We start from the raw sequence: 18933 nt of genomic DNA, 5'->3' as shown, positions 1-18933 counted from the left end.
GACAGATTGCTGAGCTGAGTTCCCCTGAGCTTACCTCTGGCTCGTCACCACCCCGAGTGTCAGTGGAGAGCCACACTGGGGTCTTGATAGTAGACCGGGCATCCCTTCAGCCAGGAAGCTCAGGAGACAGTGCTTCGGTCTCAAAGCTGCACCACAGGCCGCCTTCCACCTGTTACAAGGAAGTGGCCGCCATCTGCAGAGGGTCACTTTTAGGTGGGCTGGCGGGAAACCAAGTGGGCATTCAATTAACTCAGCACCTGGCCTGAACGAATGACACCTTTAACCCATCTGTGTCCCGCAGTGTCTTCCTGTGAGTCCAGACCACCTGAACACAGGTCCCCTGAGTCCTGAATGAGGCTATTTACAGCTGCCAGGAAGTTGCTCTGTTGGGGGGGGGGGGACCTCTGCAGGTTGTCAGTATTGACAGGGAGAGTGAGAACATGGTCCAGACAGAACACAGAAAAGTTACCACAAAGGCAGCGTGTGGAACACCTTTTGGTGATAGGGAGCAACTCACTCTGCGGTCAGGGAGGGAGGGAGGAGTCAGGGAAAAGGGGAGCCTCAAGTGTGAATTTTCCCAGCAAGCCAGGGAGAGTAGGGCTGTAGAGCCCAGGAGACCAGGGACTTTAACTGGGTGGTGGACTGGATGTGGGGCAACCTAAAGTGGCAGACTGGGCTGGGCCCGGGGTGAGGGGTGCTTGTCTATAATCTCAGCATGTGGGAGGCTCAGCCAGCAGGATTTTCAGGCTATTCTGTTAGTAAGTTCCAGGCCAGCCTAGGCTAGCGAGATGCTGTCTTTAAAAGAACCTGTGAGTTTAAGTAGTCCAGTGGTAGAAATGCTATTTCAGGACATTGTTGTTGCCCTCCCTTCCAGCTGTGTCTTCTGAGAACCCCAAAACCTGTTGGGTGCTGGGAGGACACGGGATGGCCCCTCAAGAAGCCTTGGGAGGCTGCAGGCAGGCAGAGCCCAGAGCAGCAGCTGCAGCCTCAGCCGTGGGGTGCAACGGTGTCTGAAACCAGGAGCCCACAGGATGTTCAAAACCACAGGGGTTTAATGAGTCTGTCATAAGCAACAGGCCAGAGAGACTCACCCTGGCTCCCATGGGTGACAGCAAACACAGTGTCTTGCATGGAACATTCTAGATCCTTTTCCCATTCCTCCATCACAGGATCTGTCCCTCAGCCCTCAGACTTGATCTGTGGGGTGTGTGTGTGTGTGTGTGTGTGTGTGTGTGTGTGTGTGTGTGTCTGTGTGTCTGTGTGTAGCAGCTCTCATTCTAGGGCTATTCACCACAGCTGTAGTCAGCTATGGTATCAGGTATTGACCTGATCTGGCATGTTCCATGGAAGAGACCGTTTGCTTACTCCCTTACTCCCTTGGCTGGGCCAGGGGCTCCTTGTCCAAGCTAAGCTTGTGCTTCTCTTTTAACTCTTTTGAAGAGACAAGCCCAGAGCCGGGCCACAGGAAGTGGACGGGCCACAGGTCTGGTCTCACATCACAGTGAGGTATAGATTAAGTTGTATCTCTAGTGTACACCTGTTCAGCTCCAGGGTGTGGTGGTTTCTTTGTTGGTCGTGGGGCTTGAACTCAGGGCCTGGGCACTGTCCCTGAGCTCTTCAGCTCAAGGCTAGTGCTCTATCACGTTGAGACACAGTGCCATTTCCAGTTTTCTGATGGTTCATTGGTGATGAGTCTCGTGGATTTGCGTGCCTAGACGGGCTCTGAACCGCGGTCCTTAGACATCAGCCTCTATGAGGCTGGCCTCAACCCCTCACTGAGCCCTGAACCCGTTGCCAGGCAGGAGTGATGTGGGGGCCCCTGTCCTGGAGGACAGGATGGCCAGACCACTGCCCTGCGTTCACCCTCTAGCATGGCACATGGAGGCACCCTAGAGACATGTGTGGCCCTGTAGCCCACCTGAAACCATCTGCCTGGACCCGAGGAATCGAACCCAGGTCTTCATGCATGCTAGGCCAACCTCCTGGCCCCTGGACCCATAACTTTTATTTTTGGTGCGTCTTGGGCTTGAATTCGACCTGGGTACTGTCCCTGAGCTCTTCAGCCCCTACCCTTGAACCAAGTCCCACTTCCCGTTTTCTAGAGGTTAACTGGAGATGAGTCTTTTGTGCCCTGGTTGGCTTTGAACCTTGATCCTTAGATCTTAGCCCCCTGAGTAGCCAGGATGACAGACATGAGCCACCGTACCCAGCCTGGACCATAACTTTGTATGGCCAGAGAACGTTAGAACCTACTCCATGTTGGGGACCGGCCTGTGCTGGAACCCTCTAGGTCTCCCACCTCACTGTGGAGCAGGGGGGCTGGGGTTCAGTGCCTCTTGGTGTGTGGGCAACATGAAGAGTGAAGGTATGTGTCTGTTATCTAAGGACCAAAGAGAAATGGGAGAGTCAGAGAAATGGGAGAGCTCGGGGCTGCGTCACTTATGAGTGTCGACACGTCTGTAGTCTTTTATTGCACATCATAAAAACCAGCTGCACGTATTGGAGGGGACCAGGTCACGGCTCCCGGCGGAGGCGGCTTTGGCACATGCCCTGTCAGCGCGGGGGCTGTCCCCGCTGGAGTCGGCTGTGATGACGGCGTGGGGCGGGCGCCTGTACACCTGGCCTGCCCCCCACCTCAGTGCACCCTGGGGCAGTTGTGCTTGGCCTAGCAACCCACTGAGAGATGGGGAGTAATCAGGCCTTGTGCTGACCGAGCGAGGGTAGCTCCTAAAGGCCCAGCTGGTGGAGAGCAGAGGCAAGGGTGCAGGGGCGTCGGTTGTACGGGTGACAAGCCTGGAGGCCTGACCCCCGCCCGGGTCCGGGGCTCTCCTCACCCAGACGCCCGTGGAGTGGAGCTGTGTGGAGAGGGGCGGGTGGGGCCTGTCAGTTCCTCTTCTGTCTCTTCCTGAGCTTCTCCTTGCGGGCGGCGGCGGTGGTGAAGGTGATGCAATGGCTGTCCAGCGTGTCCAGCAGCCTGGTGGTGGCCACCCGGAGGCCGTCGCGCTTCAGCTCCGCCTGCACCTCTGCCAGCTCCACGGGCTGGTACAGCAGCACCTTCTGGTACAGGGCTGGCGTGGAGCGGACGTGGCGTCGCAGCGCCTCCTCCAGGTCTGCCGTCTGCACGGCGGCCTGCGATGCGCTCGCCTCCTCCCCTTCCCCCACAGACTCCAGAGCTGCTCCAAACTCACAGGAAGAACTGCAAAGAACAGATGACAAGGGGGAGGTGTCACAGAGGGAGGTTCTGAGGGCCGGCGGGACAACTCCTGGGGCAGCTGCGGGCCCTGGGCTCCCAGCGGCTGCGTCTGCAGCGGGGCTGCCCAGAGGCCCCTGCTGGGTTGGAGAGCCAGCTGGAGACGGGCCCTGCTGGGAGAGGGAAATGGCCTCCAGGGGACAGTGCAGGTGCTGACCCTGTGGCTTCATCTGCTTTACCTCTGTGAGCTGAAGGAGCTGTCACCGCTGTCCACAGAGGTGGCCACTGACTCCTGGGAGCCGAGGAACTGGGTGTCACCATCAGGACCTGGGGAGCTGGGAGGTGGCCTGCTCAGGAGGAGGTCGCGTTCACTGGGCTGCGGCACACAGTGCTGGGGGCCCTTGGTCTTCGTAGGCCCCTTGGGCCCTTGGGCGTGGCCTCTGGTCTCAGTGGTGAGAGTCTGGCTGGGAGGCGCCTCGGGGGGCACCTGTGAGGGCTGCATCTCACCCTCAGACTCCGACTCCACGGTCTGGTGCGTATACTGGAAAATCTCCTTTAGTTTTAGAACCATCTGGCGTTTGGGCAATGGGCGGACTCCAAACCTGCGCAGAGAAACCGGGCAGCGTTCACTTCGACACTGTGGCTGCAGCCCGTGGCCACCACAGTGGAGCCTGGAGCCCCGTTTCCCAGAGGTGACCTGTGTCTCATTTGTGGGCTTCTGGGGTGAAATAATGTAGAAACTTAATGCAGAAAGCCAGGCAGGACGTCCCCCCTCTCACAGCCAGCTATGGGCCTCGTGACCCCCTGGCTTACCAGGCCCAGTGACGCACAGGACAAAAAAGACCAAGTGTCAGAAAGCCTTGCGGGCACCCACCTGTCCAGTTCCTTCTTCAGCACTGGTGTCTCCATGATGGAGTACCTTGGCATTGGAGTTATAGGCACTTTGGGGGGCAGGTTCTTCCGATTAGCACCTTCTGGGTAAACACAAGCAGCACAGGTCTTAAGTGTGAGGGAGATGGGTTTGTTGTCACTTCCAGTCCTGGAAGTGTCACCAAGAGAAATACAGTACTGAAAGACCCCACCAGCTCTGGACAGCTCAGGGCAGCACCTCCCCAGGGAAGATGGAGAGTGACCAGTGGGCACATGAAGAGGTGCCACCGTGGGCGTGTCAGCCAGACCACACACTAGCGTGGCCGGGAGAAGAGCACAGGGCCGAGTGTGCGGGTGGGTACCCGGGACCCTGCCTGTGCCCGAGGCGCAGGTGAGATGCTTGAGCTCAGGACTGCTGCTTCAGAGATGTTCTTTGGTCAGTCATGGGGCTTGAACTCAGGGCCTGGGTGTTGTCCCTAAGTTCTTTTGTCCAAGGCACTCTTCCACTATGAGCCATAGCCTCTGGTTTTTCAGTGATTAATTGGAGATAAGACTCTCATAGGGACTTTTCCTCTGGAGTAGCTAGAATTACAAGTGTAAGCCACTGGTACCTGACCCAGAGATTTTTTTTTTTTTTTTTTGCCAGTCCTGGGCTTGAGCTCAGGGCCTGAGCACTGTCCTTGGACTTTCTCAAGGCTAGAGCTCTACCACTTGAGCCTCAGCACTACTTCTGGCTTCTTATTCTATGTATGTGGTACCGAGGAATCAAACCCGGGTCGTCGTGCATGCTAGGCAAGCACTCTACCACTAGGCCACACTCCTGGCCCCGAGTTTTTTTTTTTTTTAATAAGTGTCCAGGTGAATATTTAGGTGGAGACTCGGCAGGCTGAGGACAGGCTGGCTGGCTATGAATAGAGGCCTGATAGCTGAGTCTCCCCTGCTGTGGGGTGGGTCTGGAAGGCCTCGGGCGTGTGGAGCACCGCCCCCCCACCCCCCAGGCCTCCAGGCACTTACCTGGTGTCTCTGGCCTTGCTGGTTTCTGAGTCTGGGCATTTGGTGACTGGGCTGGAGAGTCCTCCTCTTCCTCATCCCAGTCCTCCCACAGAGCCGGGTTCAGAAAGCTCAGCCGGCTGCTTCCTGGGGAGCTGGCCCGTGGGGCCCGCTCTGCAAGCTCTCCCTGGGCAGTGAAGCCCCTCCGGTTCGGGGTGGTATCTAGGAATCCCAGGGAATAGCAGCTACCACTGTCCAGGGCCCCTCGGGCCCGACTTCTGGGACTGCTGGTGCTCAGAGGGCCGGTCCGCTCCAGGTTCAAGTGGTCAATTGGAATTGGTGACAGAGGCTCAACTTGCCACGAACAGTGACCCACTGGAATTGGGGGGTGGCTGTCCAGCAGGGGGCTGCTGTTTGCCCGGTAGGAGGCCACCCCCTCCTCTTCTTCGCTGTCTCCCACTTCCACCACCTCACTCACGGCAAGCTCACTTGGCTGGCCCAGCCCGGGTGGACAGGGTTTCTGGTACTGCCTTGTGAAATCAGAGCAGCCTCCCGAGACAGGACTCGGTGCCAGCAGAGCGCGCCCGTGGCGCCTGGGGAAGGGGCAGGTGACGGGTGACCCGCCGGGCACGACGGTGGAGAACTCGGCAGCCTGCAGCTCAGCCCCGTGCTCTGCGGAGGCCTCCCCTGCCCCCGGGGGCCTTGACCTGAGGCTTGAGATCTGGGTCTGTGAGGAGCAGTCACGGTGCCTGTTGGCCAGGGGGGTGGCAGGCACCAGCCACGAGGCGTCTGTGGTGGGGTCCTCCTCAGCGCTACTCTCCTGGTCACCGAACAGCTCAGGGGTCCCCCTGCCGCCCACCGTGACCTCCCCTTCCTCTCCTCTCACAGGGCCTGGAGAGCTTTCCTGGTCTGCGTCCACATCAATGATGGAAAACAACTCCGAGGACTTGAGGCTGGCTTCTTGCACATTCCTTCCCGGGGAACCTTTAGAAACGGACTTTGTTTTAGAGTGCTCCAGCTCCAGCTCCTCATCTGAGTCCAGTAAAAGGATGACCTCATCCTCTTTGTTCACGCGGGATGGAGGACTCTGGAACCTGGAACTCAAGTGGTCAGATTTTGACTGGGTCAGGTCAATGGGTTGAGAATTTTCTGGGGAAATCTCAATGCTCTTGTTTTTGCCTCTTAACCTGGAACTCCGTCTTTTGCCTTTCTGGTGGCCTGGCTCCTTAAGTAATGTGAGAGAGCTCTTGTCCCTCTTTCGCTTTGAGGGTTTAACAGGAGATGGCGACCTTGGGGCCATCTTGGAAATGCCCTGGTGTGAGTGGGTCATTGATAGGGAGGAGTTGCTTGTGTGGGGAGGGTGAGGCTGTGACTGGTTGAGGTGGTGGCCCTGGTGTTGCCGCGGGGTCGGGGGACAGACCGTCTCTCCCTCCGACTCCCCAACGCTGTCACTGTGCTCATTGCAACTCCTGGCTGTTTGGGACAGTTCAAAGAATTCATCTGGAGTCGATGCAAGGAGCTGCTCATACTCACGGACGGAGATTGGGAGTGAAAGGGAGCCACCTTTGCTCCCTGCCTGGCAGCCTGCTAAGGGGCCCCCGCTGCAGGAGTGGGGGTGGCCCGGCATCTCCCTTGGTGCCTCTTGCTCACAGGTCTCATCTGAGCACTGGTCCTCGAGCAGAAAGGGACGCTCTGCGTTTTCCCAGCGGGCTGGAGTCTCACCTTTTTCTGGCCAGTCTGACTCGATTTGTTCTGCCTTTCCTAACGTTTCGTTCTCCTGGATGCCTGGCTGGGAAGGTCCTGCGCCTGGACTGTCCTTCCTGGGCAGGCCAGGGTCCTCGTCATGGTCGGCTGCTTTTTCCTCTTGGAGCAGCTTCCGTTGAGTTGCTGCAAATTCATAAATTTCTTCCATTTCCGCTTCATTCACCTTTTCTCTTTCTTCTTCATGGCCCTCTAACTTCAGCAGAGTCTCTGCTTCCTCCTCTTCATCTCCCCACACGGACCTCAGGAGTTCTTGAAAATTCTCTGCTCTGCTCTCACAGTTCTCGTCTTCCTTCTCCTGTGCTTCACACTCTGTCACGACTGGCACTTGTTCACACAGATAAGCAAGGTCACTCACACCAAACCTGCAACAGGAAAACTGGGTTAGCAGAGCTCTGCACAGAGGCTCCCGTGGGCCCTGGGGCCAGTGGCCTGCCCGGCGTTCACGAGCGGGAACAGGTGTGCCTGTGGTGGCCTTCCTCCCCCGTCTTCACCCCGTCTTCACAAGCAGGAACCCCACAGCTGCCAACATAAAAGAGTGTCAACGAGCTGGTCAGTGCATCTCAGACCCCAGAAAAGCGGCAGGGGCAGCGCTGACTGGGATGAACGAGGCTGTGCCCCAGAGCCCCCGGGAGCCCTCACAGGGACTGCCCAGGAAGTGGGCAGCTGGGGCACTGAGGCCACTTGTAGAGTTGGCAACCCTGCAAGTGTCCGTTTTGGCTGACTTCAGCTACTATGCCTTGGGCAGGGTTGCTGCTGGCTATGAACTTGGGACTACAAGGTATAAACAAGACTGGAAGGCTTTATTTTTATTTTTTTGTGCTTGTACCGGGGCTTGCCAGGCTGGGAGCTGTCCTTTAGCTTCTCTGTTCAAGGCTAGCACTCTATCCCCTTGAACCACACCTCCATTTCCAGCTTTTTGGTGGTTCACTGTAGATAAGAATGTCAGGATTTATCTGCCCAGGCTGGCTTTAAACTGTGATCCTTAGCTCTGAGCCTCCTGAATAGCCACGTTTATAGGGTAAGTTGCTGGTGCCTGGCTTGGAGGTCGTTTTGATGGGCCTCAGTCATCTTCTCTCCCTGAGTAGTGGCCTGACAGTCTGTCACGGACACTCAAAAGCTATGGGGGAGCTGGGAGCGTGGCCTCGTGGTAGAATGCTTGCCAACATGCACGAGGCTCTGGGTTTGATTCCTTGGTACCACAAACACAGAAAAAGCTGGAAGTGGTGCTGTGGCTCAAGTGGTCGTGTGCTAGCTTTGAGAAGGCTCAAGGACAGTGTCCAGGCCCTGAGGTCAAGCCCCAGGATGACCCAAAACAAAACAACTGTCAACCTGAGGGCCAGAGAGTGCAGGTCTGGAGCCAGGTGGGACGGCAGGTCTAGGTCAGCGGCGTAGAGATACTGCAGGAATGCGTGGACGGCTTCGGCCCGCACATTGCTCAGCAGGACGCGCTGGGTCTGATCGCCGTCTTCCACAGCCGAGAAGCCTTCACTGTTCACCTGAGGACAGCACAGGGCGCAGATGTGCACTGACTACAGCTGCCATGGCTGTGTCCGTGCAGTAGCTGCCTCATAGACACACCGGGCCCCAGGAACAGAGTGGGCCACCCTTATGGCTTTTATGCCCAGCATTCTGCAGGGTGGTCCTTTTCAGAGTCATAGTGGAGTACGTGTTCAAGGAATACCTGATTTTCACTTGCCAGATGTGTCCTGGGCTCTAGAGCCTTCTGACAGAAACATAATTGTTTGTGGAGTTGTTATAAGTCAACAAATTGGAGGAGACCCTAAATCTTGGAGGTCTGTAGTGACCATTCATAATGATGCAAACGGAGGAGAAGAGGAACAATGCTGGGGGAAAGGGTTTTCATTTAATGGAACTGAAAATCGGACATTTCCCAACCCCGAGGCTATTTCTTATTTCCTTTTCTCCATGGAAGCAGAACATAGGAAGCAAGCTCTGGGTGGAGTGGAGGTGGGAGGCGGAGGCCAGGTAAGCATGGGCCAGGAGGGGCCGGGCAGAGGCGGTGGGCAGCGCCCGGTCTCCACCAACCCACATACTTACATACTGAATGAGCAGCGGACACCGGGCATACAGGACAAACTTGTGGGCATAAAGCATGTCCCCGCTGTCCATCTGGAACTGGACGTCGCTCAGATGTGGGTTGTTCACCATGGTCCCAAAGTCAGAGATCAGCAGGTCGCGGGAGTGCTGCGGGGGGCAGAGGGAAGCTCCAGCTGGCTGCGGGGCCCTGGACGGGGTCCAGAGCCAGGATGCTGCTCCTCTGCTCCAGAGAGTGCCCACGTGGTGGGGGGTCCCTCCTCTGGTTATGTTGAGTGCCCAGGCCCTGCGCTGGCACTGTCGGGCTGTGGGAGTGGCATCCCAGGTGGCCCTTGGGGTGGGGTGCTGGTCCTCACGGCTGATACCTCCAACCTGGGAGACCGAACTGCGAGTTGGGGCCAGGAAGTCCCTACCGAGCGCCAGAAGTGGTGCACGTGCCCCCGCGAGGCAGCCACCCGGCCATCGGATCCTGCTGGACTCCCAGGACAAAGCTAGCGTTGGGTGACCACAGTGTCCAGAGGCAGCAGGACAGCAGTCTTTTCTACCCTGACAAGGGGATGGGGGTGAGGGCACTGGACTATCAAGAAATATCAGCCCTGTGGAGAGCAGAGATCGGGGACTCAGGGCAGCACCACGCCAGGGCAGCGCTGACAGGCTGCGGGCGGCCCACGAGCCCGTCCTTACCGAAGCCAGGCTGCTCCTCTCGAGAGGCTTCTCCCTGGGAGCCAGGACAAACCCCGTCAGTGGAAGTTGGCTGGGCAACAAATCCAACCCTGGGAGAAGGATTTGTACATTAAATCAGTGTCCTGCCTGGCAGCTGTCATTTGCCAAGCAGACAACACGAGAAGGAAGGCTTCGCTGGACCCAGGCGCCTGGGAACCCCAGGGTGCAGGGGCGCCTTCATTTCGTGCAGGTTCCTCCAACCAAGAGGGCAGACTCAACCAGGCTGCCTCTGGTTAGGAAACTGTGGCAAGAAAAGCAACGCACAGGGTGTGCCCCCTCCACGTGTGGCCTTTGCTGTGACACACATCCTACCAGAGTCCCACCTGGAAGGTCTTCTGAGCCGCTGGGTAACGGGCTGGCACTCAGCGCCTCCTCTGCCAAGTCCACGAGGTCCTGGAGAGCCTGGTGCTCCCTCTGGCTGGCTGACGGGGGCTGGTCCCGGCCAGGACCAACAGCAGGACTGCTCTGGAGGGCAGGCGGCCTTGGGACACTGGGTTGTGACTTCTCAGGTAGCACCAGTGGCATGGCAGGCTCCTGAAGGAAGTTGGAAAACTGAAATGACTGAGCAGCAGCACAGGAAACTTCTCCCACCACTGCGTCCTCAGGCGTCCGTCATGGCCCAGGCCTGTCTGTGGCCACCGGGTCTATACAAGTTTACCAGAAAGTCGGAGGAGCCCCTGAGAGTCCCTGCCCGCCTTAACCACGAGAGCCATTTGGTTGCTCCCAAAAGAAAAGATGTACAGCCGGTGTCCCTTTGACATCTTCTACTTCTTGGACTCTCCGCCACCCAGCTGTGCCACCTGCCGTCCGTGTGCGGTGTGTGTGCCAGCTGGGAGAAGCGGGACTCACCTTGGTGGCCTGCTGAGGCACAAGGAGAGGGATCAGGCCGGCCGTGTAGAAGGACTCCATGGCCCAGGCTTTGGTCAGGGCACTGCCCTCCCACAGAAAGTTCTGCTTTCCTTCAGGAAGCTGCAGGCACCAGCCTGCCTTTTCCAACTCTTCCTTGAGAATCCTGCTGGCAGGAAGTGGGGGTGTGCTGCCCAGTTCCATCTCTTCTGCCAGGAGCTGAGCCACGCGATCCTCGATCTGTCTACCAGTGGTCTCCGAGTCCTGGACTATCAGCTGTGGTGGGGACTTCAGGACTCTCTTCTTGCGACTCTTCTTCTCTACAGATAAACAGAAATGGCACAGTTAGCAGTGGATCTGTCCACACAGCCCAGAAGCCGCCAGCATTAACTCTGAGCCAGGCAGTGCCACGTACCCGTGCCCAGCATCATCTGCTCTGAAAAAGCACTTTCCAGTCTTAGTGCAGGCACATCAGGACTCTGCTCCATCTCAGACCGGGACAGAGCCATGGCCGTCAGCACGTCTTCAGACAGAGGCTCTGGCTTCACCTTCTGCCTCTTCTGTGGCTCCTTGTTTGTGGCTTTTTTCCGTTTTAGACCTCCAGTGTAGTGAAAGCTAAAAGGCAGCCAGAGAAAGTCAATAAGGGCTTGTGCTGAGGCCCGGCCTGCTGTCCTCAGAGTGGAGAGAGGGAAGGGATCAAGGCGACACACAGCCACAACTTTCTGGGATCTGTACTAGGGTTTGAATTCAGGGCCTTGTACTTGCTACTGTTTGAGCCACATCACCAGCTCAGAAGCCATCAACCGCTGTGCTGATTCCGTTCCACAGGAGCCCAGGCGATTCTGGGCCAAAGGTTTTCAGCCAAGGCCTGACATGGGAGGGTCTGGGCTGTTTCCTGACACATGGAAAAGGCTGTCATTCATATCTACACAGCCGAAGACTCCAGTGAAGCCACCAATCCACAACTCTTAAGTTGGCTCTTGGATACCCAGAGGATTCTGTTCACTGAAACCACAGGCCACCCTGGCCACACAGGCCACTCAGGATCCTTCCCCTCGGGACCTCTCCTTTCCTGTGGGCCATCAATTACCAGCTCTGGGAGCTGATGACAGCGCCTTGACCCAGGGAGTCTGGCAGAGAGGAGTCTCTCGGGCTGGAGAGGACCTCCACTACCTGCATGAGACCGTGAAGGAGGAGGGCATGGTGGAAAGTAACTGAGAACAGACTCAAGGTTCCCTACACTGCAGGTGCTTCCATGTCTCTGACTTTGCAAAGCCTCAGGCTCTTCCCTGGACTGGGAAGGCCAAACATTCTTAGGTGAGGCTGCAAATCTAAGCGAGTCCCAGCTCACAGCTAGCTTTCTGAGAAACCTGCATGCTAACCACAGCCACCAAGAGGGAAAGAAGCAGACGCTGCACTGAGGCCGGCACCCTGCCTTAGTGAGGAACAGTGCAGAGCCTGGGTGGAGGAGGCGTTTAGACCCACATGTGTACGCTTCTGTCGGGGAATTCTCGCCACCCAAGTTGAAATATTTGAGCGTGGCTTAGCAGAGAAGGTACAAGGTCCCCTGGAGGGTGTCCAGTTTCTGTAGCTTTCTATGAACCAGCCTTCTGGAAGGACTCATATATATCTAGCTTCACTGCTTAGAAGCATTTTTAAAGTACATGTATTTAATCTGAGAGGCAAGCAACTGGCTTAGATACAGTCTGTTGTAAGGTTTCAAGGCTTCCAGTCCCATGACACTTTTGTGCAAATGCTAATTCTAGAAGGCTCTGGGGCTAGGAGTATCCTGTCATCTAGCCTGTGGCCCAGCCCAGAGACCCACATGCCATGCGCAAGGCCATTTCCAGAAAAAGCAGCCATGACGCTTGGCCTTCCCTTTGCTCTCGCTAGCTGTGGAAAGACTTCCCAAACCTAGAAAGGCCCAGGGCCCCACAGGGCCCTCATTTGCTATACAGCTGTGTTAACTCAGTGTCCTCAGTACAAGGGAGAGGGTGAGTGAAGCTGATTCTGTGCCACTGTGTGCCTGAGTTTGCATGCCAAGGGCTTGTTTCCCAGCTGGAGAGACTCTTAGCATGTCTGCATTAATTCATGCAAATTAGAACAGTAGCTCAATTCTTGTTGTGTTTAGCCAATACTTTTAACACTGCTGAATAATCTGACATTAACAGTATGAAAACCAAACAATACTAAGTTGGAAATGGAGGTTAAAGCAAATGCCAAATCTGGTTAGGGAAGCTGTCAGATTGCAGACCGATAATATCTCACCCCCGTACGCACGCACACATGCACGCACGCACGCTCCATCCTCAATCCCTTCAAGGCCGGACCTGATTTTCCCCTGAAATGTTGGAAGGACCTTCCAATACTACAGAAAATTTTACTAAAAAGTATAGCTTAAGCACAAACGTCGCATTTGCCTTGTCTCACCTGGGGGCAGGAGGGCTGCTGCTCGCCCTGGGCTGAGCTGCCTGCAGCCGCACAGCCTGCAGCAGGAGCTGGGGCCCCACCTCCATCTTCACCGCACACTGCTTCAGGTGAGTGCTTCGGCTTTTGGGGGTGAGGAATGGTTTGCCACAAATTGGGCATTCCGGGATCTGGGGTGCACAGGACTTGCGTATCCTTTCAGCCTCATCCAGGCACCTGGAGGAAGGCAGCACATGGGGAGCGGCTCCTGGGCAGCGTGGCCCCAGGCTGACCCCCTCACCGTCTGCATGTCTCCTGCAGGCAGGGCTGGACACTTAACTCGGTCTCTGTGAGCAACGGTGGCAAGAAAGAACAAGGACAAACACTCCAAAGAACTAAAACCAGAGGTCCACAGCAGCTCTAATCACGAAACCAAAAGATAGAACTAAATGTCCACCAACGGATGAAGAGGATAAATACCTTCTATCCATAAGACGGGCTGTTATTCAGCTGCAAAGAATGAACAACACTGATACATGTCACATGGGTGAATCGTGAAAACACTGTAAGTGGACAGACTACTATGATTCTGTCTAAAGGAAGCTTCCAGAATTGGCAATTCCAGAGAGAAGTTGGTTGGAGGTTTCAGGAGGGAGGGAGGGAGGGAGGGATATCAGGAGAGCCTGCTAAGAGCGGTGAGGTTTCCTTTGGGGGAGATAAAAACAACAAAAATACAGAAGTGATGGTGGCAAGGTTGCACAACTTTGTGAACATGTAATAGCCATCAAAAGATCAACTGTGCACTTGAAATAGGTGACATGTGAGCGCATCACGCCTCAGTGAAGCTGTGTACAATGGCAGTGAGGGCATCCTCACCTGCAGGGTAGCGTGGGGTGTGGGGGGGCTGGACAGTGTTCTACCTGTTCACATGCTGCTCCCTGCGGGTCACGGTCATCGCTGAGAGGTTCTTGTGGCACATCTGGCAGAAGAACAACCCCTTCTCCTCCAGGCCGTCATCACACGTGGAGGCAGCGCCCTCCCTTCCAAGCTCGAGCTGCAGGGCCAAGGCCACCGCAGCGTCGCTGTCTGTGGCAGGGAGTCCGGGCCCAAACCCTGCAGAGAAGCATCCAAGATCCATGAAGACAGGCCCTGGGGAGCCCAGAATACTACTTCCCAAAGGTCAGCACACACAGATTGCCTAGGAAGCTTGCTAAATGTAGGTTCCAAACTGGGTGCCGTGGCTCAAGTCTGTAATCCTAACCTGGGAGGCAGTGAAGGAGGACTGCACGTCAAGGCTGGCTCAGGGAAAAAGTCTATGAGACTTTGTGTCAGTCAGCAACTGGGTACAGTGGTGTACCCAGGGTTTGTCATTCCAGGTACAGGGGAAGCACAGTGGGCAGCCTAACAAGAAGCCTGTCCAGCACAGGAATGGCCCCTGGCTCCTCCGGTACTGTAATTCCTTTCTGTTTGGAAGACAGACCAAATTCCCCATGCCACCATACCGTTTCCTGCCGTTGGCTCCACGCGTGGGCTCTCTGGGCCTTGTTCTTCCAGGGTGGGCCCCAGGGTGCTCTGTTTGGGAGCATGTCTCAGACGCTCAGGGTCTGCTCTCTTGAACTGCTGCATCCGCTGGACAGCCAGCTCTGCAGCACGGCATCTGGGTGGACTGGGCTTGGCTGGGGTCACAGGGGATGCAGCAGACTGGAAGTCACCTCCGGGAGCACTGTCTGCAAGGAGGGAAAGCATCGACAGCAGCTGTTCTCTCTGGAGAAAGAGACCGAAGTTTCCCCTAGACCTAAGTGACACTCAAGTTTCTACGGGGTTCTTTGCCACTGTGCTTAGACTTCACTTGCCTTGCAAGTGGTAGCAGGATGGATGGCTCGTTAGAAATGAGTGATTGGGGGGTGGGGAGCAACTGCGAGTAGCTTGGGGTTCTTTTGAGGGTGATGAAAATGTTCTAAAGTGAGGCTACAGTTGCACAACTCTGAGTGTACTAAACACAATGGACCTGCAATACTTTGCGTGTATTTAAGGAATGTGCAAAACATCTCAACGAAGGTAGCATTGCAGAAATACTCATGACAGATGCTTGTCTCATTCTAGATCAGTTCTATGACGGCCTTCCGGGGCGATCGGGAGCTATCTGAGGCGGAATGTCCACCTCACAGTGGACGCAGGCCAAGGCCAACACGAAGGCCAGCAGTGGCTCAGCAATATTCCTACTTGAACAGCTCCTCTGGAGCTGCAGCCTGGAGTACAAGCATGACTTCAGATCAGGAAGTAAGAGATTTAAATAAACTCAGTGCTCAAACACTTATAGTATATTTGCCATGCAAGGATGGTTCTCAGTTCTGCGTGACAAATTTATGGCATGCTGTGCCAAGAACAGCTGGGCAGAAGAGCTGGGTTACACACACACACACACACACACACACACACACACACACACACACACACACGGGAATAAAAGAATCAAAGGTCTCTCTGCATACCCTCCAGGGCCTTCTCAGCAGCCAGACCAAATTGGCTGGTCCCTCCCAATGCAGCCACTTCGGAATGATTTTAAGAAAATATGCGAAGTGGCATTATTTCATATTCGTGTAAACCTGCCAAGTCTACAATGCAAACATTCTTAGGAAATTCTCAAGCAACAGAACGCTCTAAGCATAGACATGAGGAAAACTCACAAAGGGGTTGTGTTTTCTATGACTGATGAGCAGGCAAGCTGTGTGCCAGGGATGGCTGCATAGTTTTCTTGGCCTCATCAGCTCCACTCTGCAGGGTCTACAGCTGGTCAGGTACACACCACCTCTCAGTGTCCATCAGAAAGTGGATACTTACAGGAGCCCCTGCAGTCAGAGTCTGCACAAGCCTCTTTCACAATAGAGTGCACTACATATATAACCCATGCATATCCTTCCATCTTTTGTGTGTGTGTGTGTGGGGGGGTGTCATGGGGCATGAACTCTTGGCCTGGGCACTGTCCCTGAGCTCTTCAGCTCAAGGCTACCACCTTGAGCCACAGCACCACTTCCCATTTTCTAGTGGTTAACTGGAAATAAGTCTCACATTCTTTCCTGCCCAGGCTATCTAAGAACCAAGATCCTCAGATCTCAGCCGCCTGAGTAGCTTGGATTACAGGTGTGAGCCACTTCACTTAGCTCCCATTTTCTTTAAGTTACCTCCCCTTGCATAGAATTCTGACTACAATGTGAACACTAGGTAGACAGCAGCTGTGCTGTCTTGCTTAAGGAATAAGGACAGGAATAAAGGTGGCACATGTTAAGTACATAGGTAAGCTTTTCTCAAGTATTCAAGTATTTTCTACCTGAGGTTGGTTGAATCCTCAGATCCAGAACTCACAGATAAAGAGTAGTGGCTAGAGTTGCAACAGACTTTTTTTTTTGGGGGGGGGGGGAAGGGGCTGCCGGTTCTGGGGCTTGAACTCAGGGCCTGGGCACTATCCCTGAATTTCTCTTGCTCATGGCTAGTGTTCTACCACTTGAACCACAGCGCTACTTCTGGCTTTCTCCGCATATTTTATTGGAGAGAAGAGTCTCATGGACTTTCCTGCCCTGGATAGTTTCAAAGTATGAGCTTCAGATTTCAGCCTCCTGAGTAGACAGGATTACAGGTGTGAGCTACTAGTACCTGGCTTTTCAGAGTTTTCTGATCCCTGTTTTAAAACATAGATCACTTCTGTTGTTCTCTCTGGGAAGTTCTGGCAATAATTTTTGCCTGATTACCTGTCCGGATGCTCTGTGCTTTTTGCCACAGCACAGGAAAATCGGGAGCAGGAGCAAGCACAGCTTCTTCTCCATTAACGGGGAGAGCTGGTTCACTTTCCTGTGATTCAACTGCTCCTTGCTGTTCAGCTGTAGTTGCCTCGCTGTGTGAAGGTGGCTTCTCCACAGTGCCTTCAAAAGTCTTCTTGGTACGAGGTTGTTTGGTCTTTTTCCGTTTGTTTCTTATCTGAGTGCTGCTTGAGGCCTTTTGTGTTTTCTTTTCTCCAAATACTTCTTTTGTTCCATTTTTTTTTACCCTTTGGAAAAAGCTGGCACAAAGTTCTTTAAAATCCTCATCAGACTCATCCATCATCTGACCAGTTTTAAGGCTTTCAGACTGCTCTTTAGGGGAGTGAGGGCCAGTCTCGGGGCATATCTATAGCTGAGAAACCCAACCTGTGCATAAGCGTGTTAAGCCTCACCCTCCCGGCTTCCCCTCTGCTTTTCACTCAGCCACTTAACTTGCACAACTGAGCAAAAAGAATTGTATTCCTCTCTGCAATTAAATATCTTTCTGCAAATTGAATCCACAGTTAAACAATAGGTTTAAAGCTTTCCTCTGTTATAAGTTCATAGCTGAAGAGTATCTGGTCCAACAGCTGCCTCTGAGCTAGAATGTGTGTGAACGTGGCATTTAGATGATTGTCCAAAGTCTCCATTTCCCATAAAGGATGTGGGCTCACTCAACTTCACATCTGTAGAAAATCAAAAGCATCAGAGTGTAGCTAGACAATTGTCAGTTTATGTTATCCCCCCTCCCCCAGGAAGGTACAAGACTATGTGAGATAGGGCAAGTCTCCAGAGTAACAGTACTGTCAAATGTGTGGCAGGCCTTGGTTAACACAGACCTGTCAGACCACAGAGACCTGCGTCTCATATATATATCCACAGGCAGGAAAACAACGTGCAGCATGAAATCTGGAGGACTCGGTGAAGGGAAGCTGCTGCAGAAGCAGGATGATCCCCGAGTCCAGGGAGCCTATCTCCTTACTCTGGCCTAACACCCCAGCAGAAAAGGGCTGCAATGGTTGATAAGCCCTGAACATACACGGGGAGAGGAAAGGCTACTTTTCTCCACCCTCTTTGGGCTACAGATGACTACAGTGAAGCCTTTATGTAATGTTTGGGCCTCATTTACAGCTTAGTAGGGTTTGGGGAAAAATAAACATTGTAGAGCCGGGAGTTTGACCTAGCGGTAGAGTGCTTGCCTAGCATGCACAAAGACCTGGGTTCGATTCCTTGGTACCACAGACATAGAAAAAAAGCCGGAAGTGGTGCTGAGGCTCAAGTGGTAGAGCTCTAGCCTTGAGAAAGTCCAAGGACAGTGCTCAGGCCCTGAGCTCAAGCCCAGGACTGGCAAAAAAAAAAAAAAACAAAAAAAAACCCCAAAAACAATGTAATGATGGTAGCAACACCTTTCTCATGTCAAATATAGTAATTGCAATCCCCACTGCCCCAAGAGATCTGGTTACTCAGTTAGTTTTCCAGAACTGGACAGATATACCAACCTAGAATCTGCTTTGTAGGGTTGGCTGTCTTTTCCTGCAGAAGCTTCCTTTAATGTGTGTGTGTGTGTGTGTGTGTGTGTGTGCTGGTCATGAAGCTTGAACCCAGCGCCAGGGTGCTGCCCCCCAACTTGTATGAAGTGCTCACCAACCATTTGCTGAATTCATGAATGTCAAACCACTTGAGGGTGGGGTGGGGTGGGGTGGGGGACAGAGGTGGGGGGCGGAGGCGGAGAGAACGGCCGAGCAGGGTGGGGAGGGTCTGACGACGGTCCCCCTCCCGCCCGAGTCAACGGAGGCCCGCGGGGGTGGATGCCAACAACGGCCGCTGCGAGGCTGCGGGCCACGGGGGCGGCGCGGGACCGCGGCCCCGGCCGACCCGACCCTCCCGCTCCCCCAACCCCACCACCCGCGGAAGGGGGACGGGGAAGAGCAGTCGAGGACCCCGGCGGCCCTCAGGGCAGCCCGAAGACGCCGATCGCGGGAATGGCCCCGGGCCGGGCCCAGGTCCCCACCGCCGCCCGCCGGGCCCGAGCCCCTCTCCACCCGGCGCGGCTCCGCCGGGCTGCGGGCCCAGGGGTCGAGAGAGGAGGCGGGAGAGGAAGGCGCTGTCGCCCCAGGAGAGCGAGGACCCGGGTGACAGTCCGCCGCCTCCAGGGCGCGGGTCGGCAGCCCGAAGCCCGACTCCTCCTACCTCCGGCGCCGCGGCTTCGTCTCAACGGAGAGCCTCGCGCCCGCGCCTGCGCCGTGCGTGCGGCCCGCCCGGGGACGGCTCGTGCGCATGCGCGGCGCGGCCCCG

General features: G+C 55.2%; 1 protein-coding gene across 1 annotated transcript; it reads right to left on the bottom strand.

The window, feature by feature from the left end:
* Positions 1-2600: 2600 nt before the first annotated feature.
* On the bottom strand, positions 2601-18928 carry Slx4 (SLX4 structure-specific endonuclease subunit). Its single transcript, XM_090324884.1, has 16 exons — positions 18829-18928; positions 16591-17324; positions 14347-14571; positions 13765-13957; positions 12869-13081; positions 10854-11053; positions 10442-10758; positions 9898-10126; positions 9554-9642; positions 8873-9019; positions 8144-8310; positions 5075-7176; positions 4065-4164; positions 3430-3792; positions 2859-3196; positions 2601-2815 (listed from the first exon to the last, which is right to left on the bottom strand). The coding sequence occupies exons 2-15, from the start codon at positions 16940-16942 to the stop codon at positions 2884-2886; spliced, it is 5010 nt and encodes a 1669-aa protein (XP_090181010.1). The 5' UTR covers positions 16943-17324; positions 18829-18928; the 3' UTR covers positions 2601-2815; positions 2859-2883.
* Between the last annotated feature and the right edge of the window lie 5 nt (positions 18929-18933).

The sequence above is a fragment of the Megascapheus bottae genome, chromosome 36 (genome assembly GCF_031878675.1).
Source record: "Megascapheus bottae isolate mThoBot1 chromosome 36, mThoBot2.hap1, whole genome shotgun sequence".
Classification (NCBI taxonomy): Eukaryota; Metazoa; Chordata; class Mammalia; order Rodentia; family Geomyidae; genus Megascapheus; species Megascapheus bottae.
Note: the sequence above shows the minus strand (reverse complement) of the source record. Positions and strands in the feature narration are given on the sequence as shown.